General features: G+C 62.5%; 1 protein-coding gene across 7 annotated transcripts; it reads left to right on the forward strand.

The window, feature by feature from the left end:
* The first annotated feature begins 188 nt into the window (after nucleotides 1-188).
* PDLIM7 (PDZ and LIM domain 7) lies at nucleotides 189-16,421 on the forward strand. 7 transcript variants are annotated; one of them, XM_039701307.1, is made up of 25 exons: nucleotides 189-294; nucleotides 1,547-1,653; nucleotides 4,888-5,039; nucleotides 5,348-5,378; nucleotides 7,051-7,067; nucleotides 7,668-7,822; nucleotides 8,135-8,171; nucleotides 8,757-8,795; nucleotides 8,900-9,054; nucleotides 9,391-9,427; nucleotides 10,067-10,105; nucleotides 10,223-10,377; nucleotides 10,709-10,745; nucleotides 11,200-11,238; nucleotides 11,368-11,513; nucleotides 11,840-11,876; nucleotides 12,650-12,688; nucleotides 12,811-12,965; nucleotides 13,305-13,341; nucleotides 14,161-14,219; nucleotides 14,304-14,538; nucleotides 14,616-14,796; nucleotides 14,940-15,060; nucleotides 15,527-15,642; nucleotides 15,908-16,421. In XM_039701307.1, exons 2-25 carry the CDS (start codon nucleotides 1,549-1,551, stop codon nucleotides 15,992-15,994), a joined length of 2,211 nt encoding a protein of 736 aa, XP_039557241.1. In that variant the 5' UTR covers nucleotides 189-294; nucleotides 1,547-1,548; the 3' UTR covers nucleotides 15,995-16,421. The 7 variants fall into 7 exon arrangements, with proteins under 7 accessions (XP_039557241.1, XP_039557243.1, XP_039557244.1 ...); XM_039701306.1 differs by having other exon boundaries at nucleotides 268-399; nucleotides 15,908-16,128; XM_039701305.1 differs by lacking the exon at nucleotides 189-294 and adding an exon at nucleotides 453-893 and having other exon boundaries at nucleotides 15,908-16,128.
* The last annotated feature ends 1,471 nt before the right edge of the window (nucleotides 16,422-17,892 follow it).

Genomic DNA, 17,892 nt, shown 5'->3' on the forward strand with positions numbered 1-17,892 from the left:
CGCGGTGATTGGCCGAAGCCCCCGCTGCTCCCCGGGCCCGCCCCCGCCGCTGCCCGGGGGGGGGGGGGGGGGCGGGCGGGGCAGCTCGAGCCTCGCCGCTAGGGGGCGCCGCCGTGCCCGCCCCGGCAGGCAGAGGCGCGCGCGGTGATTGGCCGAAGCCCCCGCTGGCTCCGCCCCCTCCCGATCCTATATATGGTGGGGCCGGGCCGGGCGGGGGCGGTGCCCGGGTTCGAGTCCCGCGTCGGCCCGCACCGCTCCGCTCCCGCCCGCTTGGCCGGGCCCCGCTGGCCGCGGGTGAGTGCGGGGAGCCAGGCCGTGCCGGGGGCTCCGTCCTCTGCCGCGGGGGATGGGGGCGTGAGGGGTGGAGGGCTGAGGCCTGTGGCATGGCGTAAGGGGAAGGTGGGTAGAGGGTCGGGCCCGTACAGGGCAAAGCCGGCGTCCCCGACCCCTGGAGGGGGGCAGCGGTGTGGGATGGGGAGGGGTCCCGAGTCCCCCGCGGGTCGGGCTGGCGCTTCCCAGCAATAAGCAGAGCTGCCCAGCCTGTGCACGCTGGGGACCCCCGGTGCAGCCGAGCCCGTCCCACCGGGGAGGGGTGGGGGTGTCCGCCCGCTCCGGGCCGCCCCGTCCCGGCGCCTCGCCGGGGCTTGCGCGGCTGCCGGGCGCCGGGAATGCCTGACACGCAGCTCTTCCCCCGGCCCTCCCGAGCGGGGAGCGGGCTGGTGTCGTCTTACACGCCTTATATAGACCGCAGCGGCCCGGGGAGAGCGGGGGCACGCTGGCCCCCGGCCCTGCAGCCGGCCCGGGCGAGGCGCGGGGAGCCCCGCGGCCGGCCCTGTCCGCCCGCGGCAGGACGGGCCTGGGGCCGTTCGTGGGGGTCTGGCGGCTTCTTGCAGGTAAAAGGTGACGGGAGGCTAGTGCTGGCCTGTCTGTCCGGAGCCTTGGCCGGCTGACAGCTGTCAGGCAGGGGAGCACCGGGATTCCCTGCTGCCGGAGCCCCGGAGATGGGCTCGCTCCCAGGGAGCATCTGCTCGGCCGGCTGCCGGAGCGCCAGCCCGGCTGCGCTGCCAGGCGCCTCGGGTGGCATCGCGCAGCTCCCGTGCTGCTGCTGCTGCTAATTCATCCGGCAAAAATGCTGCTGGTTCCTATCGCTCCGTACCTGCTGTTGCTTCTCTGTGGTTTGAACAGCCTTGGCTCTCAGCAGCTCCCAGAAGTTCCTGGGGTGCTGGAAAGGGGAGCACATCCCAGGTTTGGGAAGAGAGTAGAGCCCACAGACACTCCGCTGTGGGTGGCAGCAGGGCTGTGCCTGGCTCCCTGGCACTAGTCAGTGTTAGCCTGGGCCCCTCAGCGCTGACGTTGCTGGAGGAGATGCTGATGGATTTGGGGTGCGTCTCTAACCACAGTGTAGGATGGCCAGGGTGGAGTTACAGCTGGAAACGTGACCTGCCTCCTGTCCTACCCTGCCAGGCACCGAGCCCTCTCCTCGCCTGCTCTCCCTGCATTGTTTCCACATACCCTAACGCTGGGATCACACCCTTTTCCCTTGCAGAGATGGGCGACATGGAGTCCTACAAGGTGATGCTGAATGGGCCGGCACCCTGGGGCTTCAGGCTGCAGGGAGGGAAGGATTTCAGCATGCCGCTCTCCATCTCCAGGGTAAGAGAAACCAAGGCTGGTGACACCCATCCTTCCTCCTGCCTCTGTGGGAGGGAGGCCGCAGTGGCTGAGGCAGAGCCGTACGGGGGATGTGGATGAGCTGGGGCCCCGGGAATGCTGCATCCTGCCCTGCCTGGCTCCACGTAGCCTCCTTGGTCCCTTATCAGCTGCAGCCCAGCACGGGGGTGTTCCGGGCAGAGAGCTGCAGGCAGGAACGTGAAATTCTGCACAGCCTCTGCAGAGGGGGGCAGGGGAGGCCCCTTCCGGAGCGTTCCCACCACAGCGGGAGGGGATCTGCTCTCTGAGATGTGGGACTGGCTTCCTGGTCTGCACCCCAGCGCTGGGCTTGGCATCCCAGCACTGAGTCCTTCTGCTCTCCTTTCCACAGCACAGCTCCCAGCTCTGTGCCTGGGGTCACTCCTGAAATGGGCATGGAGAGGAGGCGCCTGCACAGGGATGTGACTCCCTCCACAAAAATCCCATTTCTCCAGCGAGAGCCATTGTGCCACAGCTGGTTGTGCCCGTGGCCGCTGGTTTGAGCCTCTCCCGTTGCAATACTCCCGGGTTTGACCCTGGCTGTGTGCAGGTCCCCGTCCCTGGGCGGCTGCTGGCCACAGCTTTGGCCACGCCATTGCCTTATAAGCCTTGGAATGTGACTGCATCGCCTGTGCCGCTGGCGCCGGGGCAGCTGGCACGCAGGCTGCTTCTCCAAGGACAGCTTTGCTTGTGGCATGGAGTGCTGCGTGGGGACCTGCCCCTGGCACGAGCCGGGCACCGCACACCTGCCCCAGAGGGCACACATCTCCACAGCATCCCAGCGTGGAGCACGGGCCCTGAGGGCACCGTGTGAGGCTGGAGTGGCCTGTGTCGCTGCCCTGGGGCCTGCTGATCTCTGCTGAGCACGCAGAGACAGATTCAGCGAGTTTATTCTCTAAAAAATGTTTCTCTTGGCTGCGAGCCAGTTCTTAACAAAGGGTCTGGTTGGATGGAGGAGCCTCCCAGAGCCTGGGGCAGGGGCCTCGTGAAGCAGTGCTTGGTGAGGCTTGGGCAGTGCTGCCGTGTCCTGGACAGGGCAGGAGCAGCAGGGACATTCCCAGGGGATGCAGCCAGCTTTGGGGGCTCTCTGGTGAGGCTGGGCTGCATGGCAGGGCGGTGTGCTCTGATGGGAAGGTGTGAGCCTGTGCTGCTCTGCACTCCAGAAGCATTCCCAGATCCAGAGCATGCTGCTGTCCGTGGCCACTGCTTCCCATGAGCTGGCCCTGTCGTAGCAAGCTGGAAGGAAGCATCCTGCCCCAGCTTTGTGGGCTGCAGTGGGGCCCTGCTCTGCAGGTCTGCAGGGGTGGGCAACACAGGACAATGCTGGTGTGTCCATTGGCTTGACTTTCAGCTGTGGCACTCCTGGGTGAGCAGTGAGGCTGTTTCAGCTCATGGCCCTCTGACATGTACCTCCTGTGGCACGGGGCACTGCTAGGGTGCTGACCCCCTGGCTAGACAGGCTGCAAACCATGGTCCCTGTGATGGAGCTGGGATAAAGACTGCAGTCTGGATAGTTGGATGTATGGCACATCCTGGCATCTGCCAGATGGGAAAGAGGAGAGACACTTGGGTGCTGCTGGTGGGAAGGCACTGAGGGAGGCTCTGTCCTGGAGGCCTCTGGACAGGGCAGTAGGTGAGCACCTCTCTGGATGTGGTGATGGAGGTGCAGAGAACAAAAGACTGGGTGGAGAGGGGAGGAAGGAAGCCCTGGTTAGCAGTCTGGGTGGGAAGCAGGAGGGCTGGCACTGCCATGGCTCCCGGCTGAGCTGGCACCTGTCAGAGGGGTTTCCTGCACGTTGGCATGGAGGGGGACGGGAAGTGCTGACCAGGCTGGGTGAGGCTTCGTGACGCAGCCTGACGTGCTCTCCCCTTCCTGGGCAGTCAGTCGTGTGAAAACCTCTCCCAACTCCTGCCTCCAAACCCACACAGCTGCCCTGTGCCTTCCCCAGCCCTCCAGGGCAGCAAGCTGGGGCTTGCAGCAGCATGGCCAGGAGCTGGGGGCATCACTGCTGCTGAGGGCACCCTCCTGTGCCAGGCTGGGGGAATGGGAGGGCAGCGTGGGGGTACCCATGTCCTGCTGGGAATAGCAGTGGGGTGCAGGTGGAACTGGGCCACATCCAGTCCATGTGTGGTGTTTGGCCTTGCATGGAGGGCTGGTGTTGGCCTGGAGAAGGGATGTGTGGCTCTGGGGTGAGCCGGGTTCTGCAAGGAGGGGCCAGGACTCTGTGGCAGGGATTTTTCAGCCCTCTGACAGCGCTGGGAATCTGGCTCGCTCCTTTTATGTTCATGTCTAACAGGACTTGAGGAAATACTTGGTCTGGGTCCAAGCGCCTCGAGTTCTTCCATGCTGGAGGAGCAGGAATGGCTGCAGCCTGCCCACGTCTGTCTGTCTGTCTGTCAGTGCCTGGGAGCTGTGTGCAGTCCGGGCCCTGCTCTCCTCTGGCTGTGCATCCCTGGTGGGAGGGGAGGGCAGGGCAGCCTCCACTTCCCAGCACGGGGTTGACATTCAGCTGTGCCATGGAGCATCCCTGGCACCGTGGCAGGGAAGAGAGACTTGTGGCTGTGCTCCCGGCTGTCCCAGCAGGGCCACATGGGTGGGGGCGGGTGTCTCCCTGCCCCGGCAGGGCTCCTGCTCCTCTGTGGGAATGAGGTAATGTCTGTGCCTGGTGGGAACGGGCCGGGAGCGCGGGCGGCTGGGGGGAGTGCCCAAGGGGTGCCTCCCCTGTCCTTCCCCGCCCCAGGCGAAGGGCTGGACATGCCTGTGGTTTGCAGTGAGACGTGGGCTGCCCTGACTCACTGTGCTCTCTTCCTGCTCCCGGACCACAGGGATGACCCCAGGGGGTGGCTGGGCTTCGAGGCTGAGGCAGCACTGCCTCTGTGTTTGGTGTCACGGCGATGAGGCCCTGGGGTGCTGGCAGGGTCCCCAGGCGTGCCAGAGGGCAAGGGCTGGGCAGTGCCCTGGAGAAGTGCTTTGCCTTCTGCTGCTGCCAAGGGGAAGAGGCTGCTCTGGGCTCATGCACTGGGAAATGGGCAGTAATCTGGGGGTCCCTGCTTTCCCCTGGGTCAGGTCGGTGTGGTGTTCTGTGCTGGGCTGGGGATCCTGGGCCTTGGAAGGCCCCTGCCCTCACGAGGATGTCCCTCTGCTCCCATGTCACTGCTTGGCTGTTCCAGCTGTCCCTAACTCTGTCTGTCCTGCAGCTGACTCTGGGTGGGAAGGCAGCCCAGGCCGGCGTGGGAGTGGGCGACTGGGTGCTGTACATCGACGGGGAGAGCACCAGTGCCATGACACACATCGAGGCCCAGAACAGGATCCGTGCCTGCGGGGACAGACTCTGCCTCACCTTGAGCAGGTAGGAATCGTGGGTTCCTCAAACATGGGGCTCTGGTATGACTGGAATGTATTCAGCGCCCTCTCCCCAGTGCCACCTCCTGGTATCACCATCTCCCAGCATCTCTGCTCCTTACTTAGAGCCTGGAAGTCCCTGGCTGTGTCCAAGGGCTCTGCTTGCCTGGTTAAGGCTTAACCTGACTGCAAGCCACAGGGCAGTGCCAGCTGGCCATGTTTCCCCTCGGCTGGGTGCTGCATCCCTGGGGTACCAGCATGCTGGTGGTGTCTGGACCAGCTCCAGTACCTGCCCATCTGTCTCCTCTCTTGCAGAGCCCAGAACCAGCTGGGGAAGCCGCAGAAGGTACGTGTGGCTCCTGGTGCCGCAGTGGTAGCTCAGCCTCATCTCAGGGGAAGGGAATCTCAGCGTAGTGAAACAAATGGACTTTGCTCTTGGGGCTTTTAGGGGGCTAGGGTGTGTTTGAAGGTCTAGAAAGCCCAGCTGGAGGAGCAGCTCTGACCTCTGGCACCATGGAGGGTCAGAGGGAGCGGGATCTGCACAGTAGGTGCCTGGGCCCGGATCGTCTGTGCCCCTGCTGGCGCTGGGTGTGGGCAGGGATGCAGAGGGGCCAGCACAGGGGAGGAGGCTGGGCAGGTGCAGCACCATGTTTGCTAGTGCTGGGGAGTGCCCTGGCACAGGGAGGCAGGGCTGGGGCTGATGACTGGTGGCTCCTGGGCAGCAGCCACCTGCATGTGTTCAGCTTTGTGCCGTGGGGCGGTTGCAGTCGGCGTGTGTGCATGCACCGCCCTGCCACGGGCAGCAGCGAGTGTCCGGGGCACCTACTAATCTCCAAGTGACCCTCAGGCTGGGTTTGTGACCTGCTGTCGCCGGGCCAGGTGCCCAGTGGAGCGAGTGCCAGCCTGGCAGAGCCTGGTCTCCAAGGTGCACGTGCTGTCCGGCTTTCCTCCCTGGCTGCCTGCTGCGCTGCCTGGCCCAGGGCTGCCCCTTGCATGCTGCTTGACGTGTGAGCCCGTGTCTGTGTGTTTTGTCTCGCTCAGGACTCACTCCCCTGCTCTGAACCCCTGAAATATAACTTCGCTCCCAGCACCGCCCTCAACAAAACAGCTCGGCCCTTCGGGGCCGGCTCACCTCCGAACCCACGGCCCGGGCTGGTGACGAAACCCGTGACCTACGCGCCCCTGGCGCCCGCCTGCACCCCCCAGCACAACGGGTATGTTGCTGTCCATCCTGCTCCCTGAGGATCGGGGGCAGCCTGCTGCCCGGCCCTGCTGCGCCTTGCATGCCAGGCACCCTGGGTGGGAGCGGGTGACAGTGCCTGTGCCGGAGCAGCCGGCGGCTGGTGCTGAGGTGGCACAGCAGAACTGTCTCTGTGTCACACGGGGACACGCAGCCACGCTCGTGCTGGCCCCTTGCTCAGGGACGTGTCAGCCTGGGGGGGCTCCTGCCAGGCTTGGCACGGTGGCTGTGGCAGGACACTGGCTGGCATCTGCACTGGCAGGGAAACGGTGGCTGGCTGTGACCACCGGCCGGTGCCTGCCTGGGCAAGTCCTGCTGTTCCCCTGGCTGCAGGAGTGGCAGGGAAACGGTGGTGCCTGCCTGGGCAAGTCCTGCTGTTCCCCTGGCTGCAGGAAGGGGCTGGGCAGAGTGATGGCCTCCAGCCCTGCCACTCTGTTCCCCAGCTCTGCTGCATGTGTGCAGCAGCTGCTGGTCCCTGCTCCTCCTGCCAGAGCTGCCATAGTGCCCAGGAACTGGGCAATGGGGCAGGATGTGGCATTGACTTCCCTGGGCATCCAGGCCTGTTCTGGGGGCTGAGGGAGCACAGTCTGGTCTGCTGGCATCTGCCCCTGTGTCCCAGTGTGCTCTCAGCCCTGGGTGAGCTGGGTGTGAGAGTCAGGGATAGGGGGCTCATGCAGGCCATAGGTGAGCTCTGGAAACTTCTTGGGTGCTGTAGGTCTAATTTCACCTTCCTTTTTCTTTCTTTCTCTCCTCCCTTTCTCTTTCCCTCTCCCTACAGGTGCTGAGCCTTGACAAGTCAGTAAGCCTTTTACCTGCTCTCTCTATCCTCCCTGCATGCCTCTTCCTTGCCTGCCCGTGCCCTGTCCTTCAGGGCAGGGCCATCCTGGGGATGGGCAGCAGGCACTGCTCTGCCCATGTGGGTGGGTCACTCCTGGCACCAAGCTGTCCCCAGTGTGGAGGGGACAGCTGCCTGTCTCTGCCAGACGCTGGGGCCCTGGAGTGTCCTTGTGTGTGATCCATTCCCTGTTCCCCAAGATGTGGCTGTGCTGGGCAAGGGCTGGTGGGCTGTGCTGGGCGCCGTGCCCATGGCCAGGTGGCACTGCCATAGACGGCTGTGGTGCAGCTTCCCTGATGGTGTTTTTTGACCTTGGCTTATTCTTGCTCTGTCCTTTCTCTTTCTGGCCCTTGGGGCCAGTTTCAAATTGCCAGGAATGGTGTGGTCATTCCAGAGTCAGTCCTTCAGAGGCCCAGCCTTTGTGAGGGAGGAATTTGGGGTGGGGAATAAGACAAGGTGTGACATCTCTGCTACTGGTGTGCTGTGATTCTGTGCTGGGGAAGGTGGGGGACAGCCCCGGGAGATCTGTCAGATTTGACAGATGACTCTGTCACTCACAGGCAGCCCCCACAGCTGCTGGAGTCCCCCAACACCCCAGTGTGTGACCCAGTGAAGCTGCGGATGTTAGAGGACATTGATGACTCCAAGCCCCACAGCTGGACCTCCCAGTCCCGTTCCTTCCGCAAACTGTCGCGCCTGGTGGGCGCAGACGCCAGTGAGTTCGCAGGGGGCCTGGCACTGCCTGACTGCCCAGCTTTGCTGGGGAAACTGGAGCTGGATAAAGGCTTTGGTGCCTGGTGGAGTGTTGGTTTTGGCCCTATGGGGCAGTGAAGCCAGGCAGAGCTGCCTGGGGCTGTGTGGTGGTGCCGCTGGGCTGGGGCCGTGCCCCAGGGCTGTGTGTTGGGACAGGTGGGCAGTGGGAGGAGAGGGCCTTTTCCCTTTCCTGTTTCTTTTCCCTTCCTACTGTCTCTGGGCCTCAGTTGCCACAGACTGACTCCATCTCCCCTTTCTCTCCCGCTGTGCTCAGTGGAGGATGGTGAGGACGAGCTTGTTAAAAAGCCCAGGTAAGGGGAGCGTGTGTTGGAGCAGCAGCAGGAGCCACAAGGTGCCCACCCCAGGCTCAGCCCACACACCTGGTTCTCTCTTGCTGCTTGCAGTCACTCAGGGGAAGCTCTTTGCTCTGTTGCTGTTTTTTCTCTCCCTCTCCAAGAGTCGAGCTGTTGGTGGAGCTGCAGAGCTCGCCCTGTCCTCACCTCACAGTGGTCACTGCCAGAGCTCAGCCACTGCTCTGGCCATCACCTCGGGAGGGTCCTGCTGGGACACCCACCAGCCAGACAAGATGTCTGTGCTGGGTAGGACCTGCTGGGCACTGCTGGCACCAAGCTGGGGAGGCCAAGCTCTGCCATTGCTTCTTGAGGAAAAGGGATCTGGAGAAGGCTGGTGCACTGAGAACACCTTGCTGGGGGTATTGGGAGGTGCTAGGCAGCAGCTGGACAGCGTGCTGTGAGCCTGCTGTGGGCTGCAGGATGGCAGGGCAGAGCTGGGTGAGTGTCTCTGACTTCTCCTAGTTCTGGAGTGCATCTGTGAGGGATGGGCTGTGCTGTGGTCAAATACTGAGTGCTGTGCTACCATTCTTTTCAATATCCCAGGGATGCCCATGGGCCCAGCTGGGGCACGGTGGAGCAGTGGTGAGTGCCAGGGTCTGGTGAGAGCACATTTGGCAGCACTGCCCTGTGCTGAAGCAGGGTCTGTGCTTGGTGCTGGCTGAGTTCCTGCTCTCTGTCACTCACAGGGAGCCCCCACAGCCTCTGGAGCCCCCCAGCACCCCCGGGTGTGACCCTGGGAAGTTGAGGATGTTAGAGGATGCTGAGGACTGGCAGCCCCGCACCGGGACCTCGCAGTCCCGCTCCTTCCGCAAGCTGGCCCAGCTGACGGGCACAGATGGCAGTGAGTTCCCACAGGCCTGGCACTGCCTGGGGATGTGGGACTGTTTCGGGGTAACCAGAAGTTGGGAGGAGCAGAAGGGTGATGTAGCACCCGGGAGTGTTGGTTTTGGCCCCAGTTAACTCCCTGAGGGCAGCTGAGCCAGTGAGATCTGCCCGGGGCTCTGTGTGAGCTCGTGGTGCTGGTTTGGGGTTGTGCTCTGCCCTGTGGCCAGACAGGGCTGTACAATGGGGCCAGGCAAGCGGAGAGGTTGGTTTCCTCCTTTCCCTTGCTGCTTTTCCTGGACCTTAGTTGCTGCAGACTGACTCCATCTCCCCCTTTCTCTCCTGGTGCACTCAGTGGAGGATGGTGAGGATGAATTTATTAAAAAGCCCAGGTAAGGGGAGCGTGTGTTGGAGCAGCAGCAGGAGCCACAAGGTGCCCACCCTGGGCCCAGCCCACAAGGCTTGTTCTCTCTCACTGCTTGCAGTCACTCAGGGGAAGCTCTTTGCCCTGTTGCTGTTTCTTCTTTCCTCTCCTTTTCCTCCACCCTCTCTCCCATCCTTTCCTTTTTCCTAGAGCCAAGCTGTTGGCAGAGCCACAGGCTCACCCCACAGCAGGCACTGCCACTGCTCAGCCACTGCTCTGACAGTCACCTCAGGGGGGTCCTACCAGGCAGGCTGTGCCCAGATGAGGTGTCCTCATGCTGGGTGTGCAGGCAGGACCTGCTTGGCACTGCTGGCACCAGGCTGGGCAGACCAAGATGCAGCACAGTGTGCTGGACACAGTGGGCAGGGGTGGCTGGTGGCACTGACAGCACCTTGCTGGGGGTGTCGGGAGTTGCAGGGCAGGGAACTAGACCAGAATTGGGGCACGATGTCCTATGGAGCCAGGGAATGGCTGCAAGGCTGATCAGGAGTGAACGCTGTCTGCATTTCCACAAGGCTCGTGCGTCTCTGGGGCTGTGGATGTGTAGTGGGAGGGATGGGCTGGTCAGACACTGACTGCTCTGCCACCATTCTTTCTGATACCACAGGGATGCCCATGGGTCCAGCTGGGGCACGGGGCAACATCGGTGAGTGCCAGGGTCTGGCAGAGGTGTTGGCATGTGCCAGGGTATCTTTGGGGATGCTTCCCTGTTCAGAGCAGGGTGCAATCCTGGTGCTGAGCTCCTGCCCTCTGTCACTCACAGGCAGCCCCCGCAGCCCCTGGAGCCCCCCAGTGACACTGTGTGTGACCCAGTGAAGCTGAAGATGTTAGCGGACATTGTGGACTCAAAGCCCCACACCTGGACCTCCCAGTCCCGCTCCTTCCGCAAGCTGGCCCGGATGGTGGGCGCCAGCAGCAGTGAGTTCCTGCAGGGCCTGGCTGAGTGCCCAGCTTTGCTGGGGCAGCTGGTAAAGGCCGTGGTGTGTTGTTACAGCAGGGCTTTGGTTGTGGCCCCGTTTGTGCCCTCTGTGGCAGCTGAACCAGCAGGAGCTGCCCAGGGCTGTGTGGGCTCGTGGTGGTGTGGCTGGGCTGGAGCTGTGCTCTGCCCCATGGCCAGGCAGGGCTGTGTGTTGGGTTAGGGGCACTGTGGGAGGAGAGGGCATTTTTCCTTCCTTTCCCTTCCTGCTGTCTTCCTGCCTCAGTTGCCACAGACTGACTCCATCTCCCCTTTCTCTCCTGGTGTCCTCAGTGGATGATGGTGAGGATGAGCCCGTTAAAAAGCCCAGGTAAGGGGCAGCAGCAGGAGCCACAAGGTGCCCCTGCCAGGCTCAGCCCCCACGGCCACTTCACCCTTGCTGCTTGCAGTCACTCTGGGGGTGCTCTTTGCACTGCTGGGGGTTCTCCCCTTCCTCTCTGTTCCCTCTCCCAGACTTGAGGTGTTTTCAGAGCTGCACAATGGGCACTGCCAGCACTCAGCCACTGCTCTGACCTTCACCTCGGGAGGGTCCTGCCCCAAGTACCCACCTGGGTAGGGGTGGCTGGTGACAATCACAACACCTTGCTGGAGATGTTGGGAGGTACTGGGCAGCAACTGGTCTTGGTGCTTTGCATCATGTGGAGCAGCTGCAAGGCTGCTGATCAGTATTTCCATGTGGCTCGTGCCTCCGTGGGGTTGCAGGTGCACATGGCAGGCATGGTCAAACACTGACTGTTGTGCTGCTGTTTTTTCCGATGTCACAGGGAATCCCACGGGTCCAGCTGGGGCATAGTGGAGCAGCGGTGAGTGCCAGGGTCTGGCAGAGTTGTTGCCATGTGCCAGGGCACCTTTGGCAGCACTGCCCTGTGCTGCAGTGTTGGGCAGGGTCTGTGCTTTGTGCTGGCTGAGCTCCTGCCCTCTGTCACTCACAGGGAGCCTCTGGAGCCCCCCAGCACCCCCGGGTATGACCCTGGGAAGCTGCGACTGATGGAGGACGCTGAGGGCTGGCAGCCCCGCACCGGGACCTCGCAGTCCCGCTCCTTCCGCAGGCTGGCCCAGCTGACGGGCACAGATGAGAGTGAGTTCCCACAGGCCTGGCACTGCCTGGGGATGTGGGACTGTTTGGCATAGCCAGAAGCTGGGAGAGGCAGTGGGGTGATGTGGCATCAGCAGTTTGATTTTGGCCCCAAGTCGGGGAGCTGCCTGGGGCTGCCCGGGGCTGTGTGTGGGCTCGTGGTGGTGCTGGTCTGGGGCAGCTCTGCCCCATGGCCAAGCAGGGCTGTGTGATGGGGCGAGGGGATGGTCGTGGGGAGGTTGGTTTTCCTCCTTTCCTTTCCTGCTTTTCCTGGGCATCAGTCACAACAGACTGATGCCGTCTCCTTATTTCTCTCCTGCTGCACTCAGTGGAGGACGGTGAGGATGAGATTGTTAAAAAGCCCAGGTAAGGGGAGCATGTGCTGAGGCTGCATGTCCCAGGTGTCTGGGCACTGCTGGCTCTGAGCTGGGAATGCTGAGCTGCACCTTAGCCTTTTGGGCAAGAAGTGGAGGAGGCTGATGGCACTGGGAAAACGTGGCTGTGGAATGTTGGGAGGTGCTGGGTAACGCCTGCACCTGGGGCACATTGTCCTGTGGGCCTGGTGTGGCAGAGCTGGGTGAGTGCTCCTGGCTCCTTTCCTTCCCCTCAGCATCACTACTTCTCGTGACTCTGGGCAAACTCTTTGCCCTGTTGTGGATTCTTCTCTCCCTCTTTGTCCTCTCCCAGAGCTGAGGTGGTGGTGGAGCTGCAGAGCCCATCCTGTGCTCACCCCACAACAGGCACTGCCAGTGCTCAGTCACTGCTTTGACCTTCACCTTGGGAGGTTCCTGCCTGGACACCCACTGGCCAGACAGTTTGTCCCCAGATGGGTGTGCAGGCAAGACTCACAGGGCACTGCTGGCACCTCGCTGGGGAGGTTAATATGCAGCACAATGAGTAGGGATGGCTGGTAACACAACACTTTGCTGGGCATTTTTGGAGTCACAGGGCAGGCACCGTACCTGGGGCACAATATCATGTGGGGTCAGGGAATGGCTGCAAGGCTGGTCAGGAGTGAATGCTGTCGGCATTTCCATGAGGTTCTTGTATCTCTGAGATGGTGGGTGCCTATGGAAAGCATGGGCTGAGCCATGCATCAGGCACTGACTGCTGTGCCACCATTTTTTCCGATGCCACAGGGATGCCCACGGGTCCAGCTGGGGCACGGTGGAGCAGCGGTGAGTGCCAGGGTCTGGCAGAGGTGTTACCATGTGCCAGAGCACCTTTTGGAGTGCTTCCCTGTTCCAGAGCAGGGTCTGTGCTTGGTGCTGGCTGAGCTCCTGCCCTCTGTCACTCACAGACAGCCCCCACAGCCTCTGGAGCCCCCCAGCACCCCCGGGTGCAACCCCGGGAAGCTGCGACTGATGGAGGACGCTGAGGACTGGCAGCCCCGCACCGGGACCTCGCAGTCCCGCTCCTTCCGCAGGCTGGCCCAGCTGACGGGCACAGATGAGAGTGAGTTTCCACAGGCCTGGCACTGCCAGGGGCTGCTGGACTCTCCCTGGGCTGCCAGGGTCCGGCGGAATCTGGAGTGGTGCTGGAGTGTTGGTTTTGGCCCCGTGTGATCCCTGTGGGGTGGCTGTGTCAGTGGGAGCTGGTGGGGCTGTGCGTGGTCTCGTGGTGGTGACACCGGTCTGGGGTCTTGATTTGCCCTCTGGCTGGGCAGGGCTTTGTTTTGGGGCAGGGGTTGGTGGGAGGAGAGGTTGGTTTTCCTCTTTTCCCTTTCCCCTCTTGTGCCTGGGCCTCGGTCTGTGAGGACTGACTGTTTCCTCCTTTCTCTCCTGCTGCGCTCAGTGGAGGATCATGATGATGTGTTTGTTAGGAAGCCCAGGTAAGGGGAGTGTGTGGCAGCAGCAGCTGGGGGGCTGCACGTCCTGGGCAGAACCCCTTGGGCATTGCTGCCCCTCAGCTGGGAATGCTGAGCTGCGCCGTGGTGCCCCAGAAATGGTGGGTTGGGAGTGGCTGATGGCGCTGGCCAAATCTCACTGGGTTGTTGTGATGTTTGGGCAGCATCTGGGCCTGGGGCACAGTGTCCTGCAAGCCTGGCATGGGGCTGTGGGGCAGCTGAGCTCGTGGATGTCACCAGCTTGTCAGGGTTGTTCCTTGTTCTGTGCAGCCAGGCAGGGGGGTGGACAGCACCCCATTTTTTGCCTTTACCTCTCTGTGACACCTTCTGCCATGGTGCCATGGCCCTTGGGTACCAGCTCTGCCCAGTTTTCTCTGACACAAATAAAATTTGGTTTGTTGCCATCTCCTGCCTGCCCTGCCTGTTCCCAGTGCTGCTGAGCTGGACTCTGAGGCTCCCTGCATCAGGTCACATCCAGGTTGCCCTGCACCCTAGTGAGACTGGGGGTAATCATCACATAATAGGAGGCAGCCAAAGTCTGTGTGGTCCCTGGGGTCCCTGGAGAAGCCCAGAACCTTCCCTCCTGCCTCTCCCCAGACCACCACAGTGGGTACCAGACACCCTGGGGATGCTGTGTCTTGGCAGGACTGAAGGCCCTTGGCTCAGTACCTCATCACTAAACCAGTTACTGCTGGGCATGGGGGCTTGGCCAGCTCCCTCCTGTTTGTTGGGGTGGGGAGTCCTGCCTGCACCCCTGGGCAGTGGGGTGAGCAGGGCAGGCTGGATTAACTGCTTGTTCTGTAGCCAGGTCTCCGTGCCGGACCCATCCCCAGGAGCAACGATGAAGACTGAGCCAGGACTGGGTGAGCAAAACATCTCTGGGCTCTTTGGGGAGGGGCTGCTGAGGGATCAGAAACACTCCCCTTAAGACCTGTGTGCGTGTGCAGCCCCCAGGACCCCCAGTGCCACCCCCAGCCCCACCAGCCGCCCGCCCTGGGCTGTGGACCCCTCGTTTGCCGAGCGCTACGCCCCGGACAAGACGAGCACGGTGGTGAGCAAGCACAGCCAGCCGGCCACGCCGACCCCCATGCAGAACCGCAGCTCCATCGTGCAGGCAGCCCAGCAGGCCCCCGAGGGGCCCGGCCGCACCCCGCTCTGCTACAAGTGCAACAAGGTCATCAGGTGAGCCCCGGCCGCCACCGCTGCCACGCCGGCGTCCTGGGCCACGGCGCGGCTGACACAGCTCTGTCCTGCCACAGGGGACGGTACCTCGTGGCGCTGGGACATTATTACCACCCCGAGGAGTTCATCTGCTGCCAGTGCAGGAAGGTGCTGGATGAGGGTGGCTTCTTTGAGGAGAAGGGCTCCATCTTCTGCCCCAAGTGCTACGACACGCGCTACGCACCCAGCTGCGCCAAGTGCAAGAAGAAGATCACTGGGGTGAGTGTCCCTCAGCCTGCTGTCCTCCATCTCCTGTCCTTGTCCTCTGCTGTCAGTGCCTGGCTCTGTTCCTTCCCACCTTGGTCCATCTCAGGGGATTCTTTGTCCCTTCCTGCCCCTGGCTGACGGTGTCTCCCCTCCAGGAGGTGATGCACGCACTGAAGATGACCTGGCACGTGCAGTGCTTCACCTGCAACGCCTGCAAAACTCCCATCCGCAACCGAGCCTTCTACATGGAGGAGGGACAGCCCTACTGCGAGAGAGGTAGGACCCAGGGACCCCGTGTGTCACCTCATGTGGCCCTGGGGTGCTGTTGGGACTCAGCAGCTGCTCACAGGGCTGGGGCCGTGAGCTGCCCTGCTCCACAGGGCTCCCCCTGGGCTGTGGGGAGCACGGAGACCCCAATCCCACAGCCCTGAGCCCTCCATCCTGGTTCTCCCTAGCTGCAGGGTAGTGCCATGCTCCTATGTTGCCATGGCAATGAGGGAGGATGTATATCAAAGCAAGTGCTGCATCCTGGGAGATGAGGTTCTCCTCCCCCTGGAACCCTATGGTGGCCGAGCCACCCTGCACCTTTCCCGGGTATCTGGGGCATTATCTCACCTGGGTGGGGGCTGGCAGAGCTGTCCCCAGGCTGTGCCTGTGGGATCCTGGCTTTCATCCCTGCTCCCCTGGGATGAGTGGCTGTAGTGCATGGAAGTGCTGACCTGGGCTCTGCCTTTCCCCACAGACTATGAGAAGATGTTTGGCACCAAGTGCCGCGGCTGTGACTTCAAGATCGATGCTGGGGACCGGTTCCTGGAGGCGCTGGGGTTCAGCTGGCACGACACTTGCTTTGTCTGTGCGGTGAGCACTGTGCCTCCCTCCCCGGCTGTTGCAGGGCCTGTGCCTCTCCCTGACAGTCCTGCTCTGGGTGGGGTACACCAGCAGCTCAGGAGACCTGCTGCCACAAGATTTTTTCCCATTTGCCTCCGTTCTGGGAGACTGGGACTCTGCTCTGAACCTTCCTGTCCCTGGCCATGTGGAGGTGCCTGTGTGACACCAGTGCTGGGCTGTGGGGGACCCAGAGGCTGACTCAGCCCAAGCTGACCACTTGCACTCTCCTCCCCAGATCTGCCAGACCAACCTGGAAGGGAAGACGTTCTACTCCAAGAAGGACAAGCCGCTGTGCAAGAGCCACGCTTTCTCCCATGTGTGAGGGGTGGGAATTCAGCTGTGCCCACACATGCCCCTGGCCCTGCATGCTCCTCTCCCCCTGCCCTGCTGGCCCCAGGGAGCCAGGCTGGGCCCTTGGCCCTTTCCCTTGCTCCTGCCTCTTTCCTGGTAGCTCCTGGCTAAACTCCAGCCAGGTACAGTGCTGGGTCCAGAGCCTTTTATAGCTGAGTGGTTTCTTACATGCTTCTCAAATGGCCCTAGGAGCCCTGGGAATGGGATGCTGCATGGATCTCTTGCCCCTGAGGCACGCAGCATGGTGGGTACAGCCATGCTGAGGCTGGAATTGGAGAGGGTGTGCCACAGCTGGGCTGCTCCCTTGCTGCCTGGCAGCTCAGTGCTGGGGCAGGGATACTCCTTGCAAATCCCTCCCTGAGTGGGTGAGGACCAGCTCCTGTCTCACTCTCCCCAGCCTTCCCTTGGGGCAGGGATACTCCTTACACATCCCTCCCTGAGTGGGTGAGGACCAGCTCCTGTCTCACTCTCCCCAGCCTTCCCTGCTGTGTGCTTGGGGCTGGAGACCCAGCCCTGGGGCCCTGCCCATGACAACCCCCCAGCCCCCCTCAAACTGCTGCGGTGCCTTCCTGCCCCGCTTGCATTCCGGGGCTGTCTGTCTCTCCTGCCCCCCACCCTGCTGGCCTCCCTGGGGCTGGCATCACCCCCAGCCCAGCGTGGCCCAGCTGAGGGCTGGCAGCGTGTGCTGGTGCCAGCCCAGCCAGGCGGCTGCTCCTGCAAGGCTTGGGCACAGCTTCCTACCAAAGAGCTCTCTGCCACTGCCATCCTGGGGCCACCGATGCCTCCCCCCAAGCCACACCCTCTGGTCGGGCTGCGCTGATGCAGCCACGGTGCTTTTAGTGCCTCTAATAAACACGTCTCTGCAAGTGCCGGCTGTCTCCAGGCCAGTGGTTTTGCCGAGTGAGGTGCGGCCGGCTGGGAAGGTCATGCTCTGCCCTCATCCCGCTCCCTCTGGGACCTGACTCAGCTCCTTCCAGCTTTCCAGGGAAAGTCTTCACCTCAGATTTCTTCTCCTCTGCCCGCCTCAACCCAGGCTTGACCCCTTGTGTTGACTGGGTCATCCCTGTTGTAGCAGGCAGGACTGCTAATGGAGGCAGTAATTAATCTGGGGGGCAAAATGCAGCAAGGGGAGATGGGGAAGGGGTCAGACCTTAGTGGGGTCCCTGTATACCTGGCAGTGTCGTCTGGTCATTGTGCCTGAGTACTGTAGAGGGGTTGAGGGGTCGTGGGGCACGCATGGGCCACGTGCACCAGCTCTGGGCGTTCTCCAGCGCGGAGCAGCCAAGCGTTCGCTCACACAACGCAGCTGCCGTCCCCAAGGACGGGCGTGAGCCCACACCAGCACCTCCAGCTGGAGCTGGCTCGAGGGCAGCGGGTGTGGGGAAGTGGGTGTTCTCCTCCCTCTCCACTCTGACAGCTGGAACGGTCATTAATAATTGCAGCTCTTGCCATGATGAGCAATTGTAAGGAAAATTGTCTTGCTCATCTGCTGGAAGGTTCTGCCGGGGGGCAGGAGCTGGCTGTGGGAAGCCAAATGCCTCCTGGCATCACCCAGATCTGGGCTGCGGTGCCACGTCTTCTCACTGCCAGTTCCAGGAGTGCAGAAGCACATCAAAGGTGGGGTGAGGAAGTCGAGGGATAAAGACAGACTGGGGCTGGGGCCGAGGCACATGACAGCAACAGGATGGTCACACTGAGAAGCAGCAGGACACGGGTGCCACAAGGGACAGAAACAGCTGGTGCCTGCCTGGCAGGGCTGGCAGGAGCAGGGCAGAGTGCCCGTGTGTGAGTCCCAGCTGGGCAGCCAAGGTCAGAGGCAGCACAGGGGAAGGTGAGGTGGCTGTGGCCCCACGTGGGCAGCCCCAGAAC

This window comes from Passer montanus, unplaced genomic scaffold (assembly GCF_014805655.1).
Source record: "Passer montanus isolate IOZ18808 unplaced genomic scaffold, ASM1480565v1 scaffold15, whole genome shotgun sequence".
Lineage (NCBI taxonomy): Eukaryota > Metazoa > Chordata > Aves > Passeriformes > Passeridae > Passer > Passer montanus.

Coding starts and splice junctions, on each gene's coding strand:
- PDLIM7 (XM_039701307.1), top strand. CDS start 1,549: ATGGGCGACATGGAGTCCTACAAGGTGATGCTGAATGGGCCGGCACCC. Junction 7,823..8,134: donor CCTGGTGGGCGCAGACGCCA/GTGAGTTCGCAG, acceptor CGCTGTGCTCAG/TGGAGGATGGTGAGGACGAG. Junction 9,055..9,390: donor GCTGACGGGCACAGATGGCA/GTGAGTTCCCAC, acceptor TGGTGCACTCAG/TGGAGGATGGTGAGGATGAA.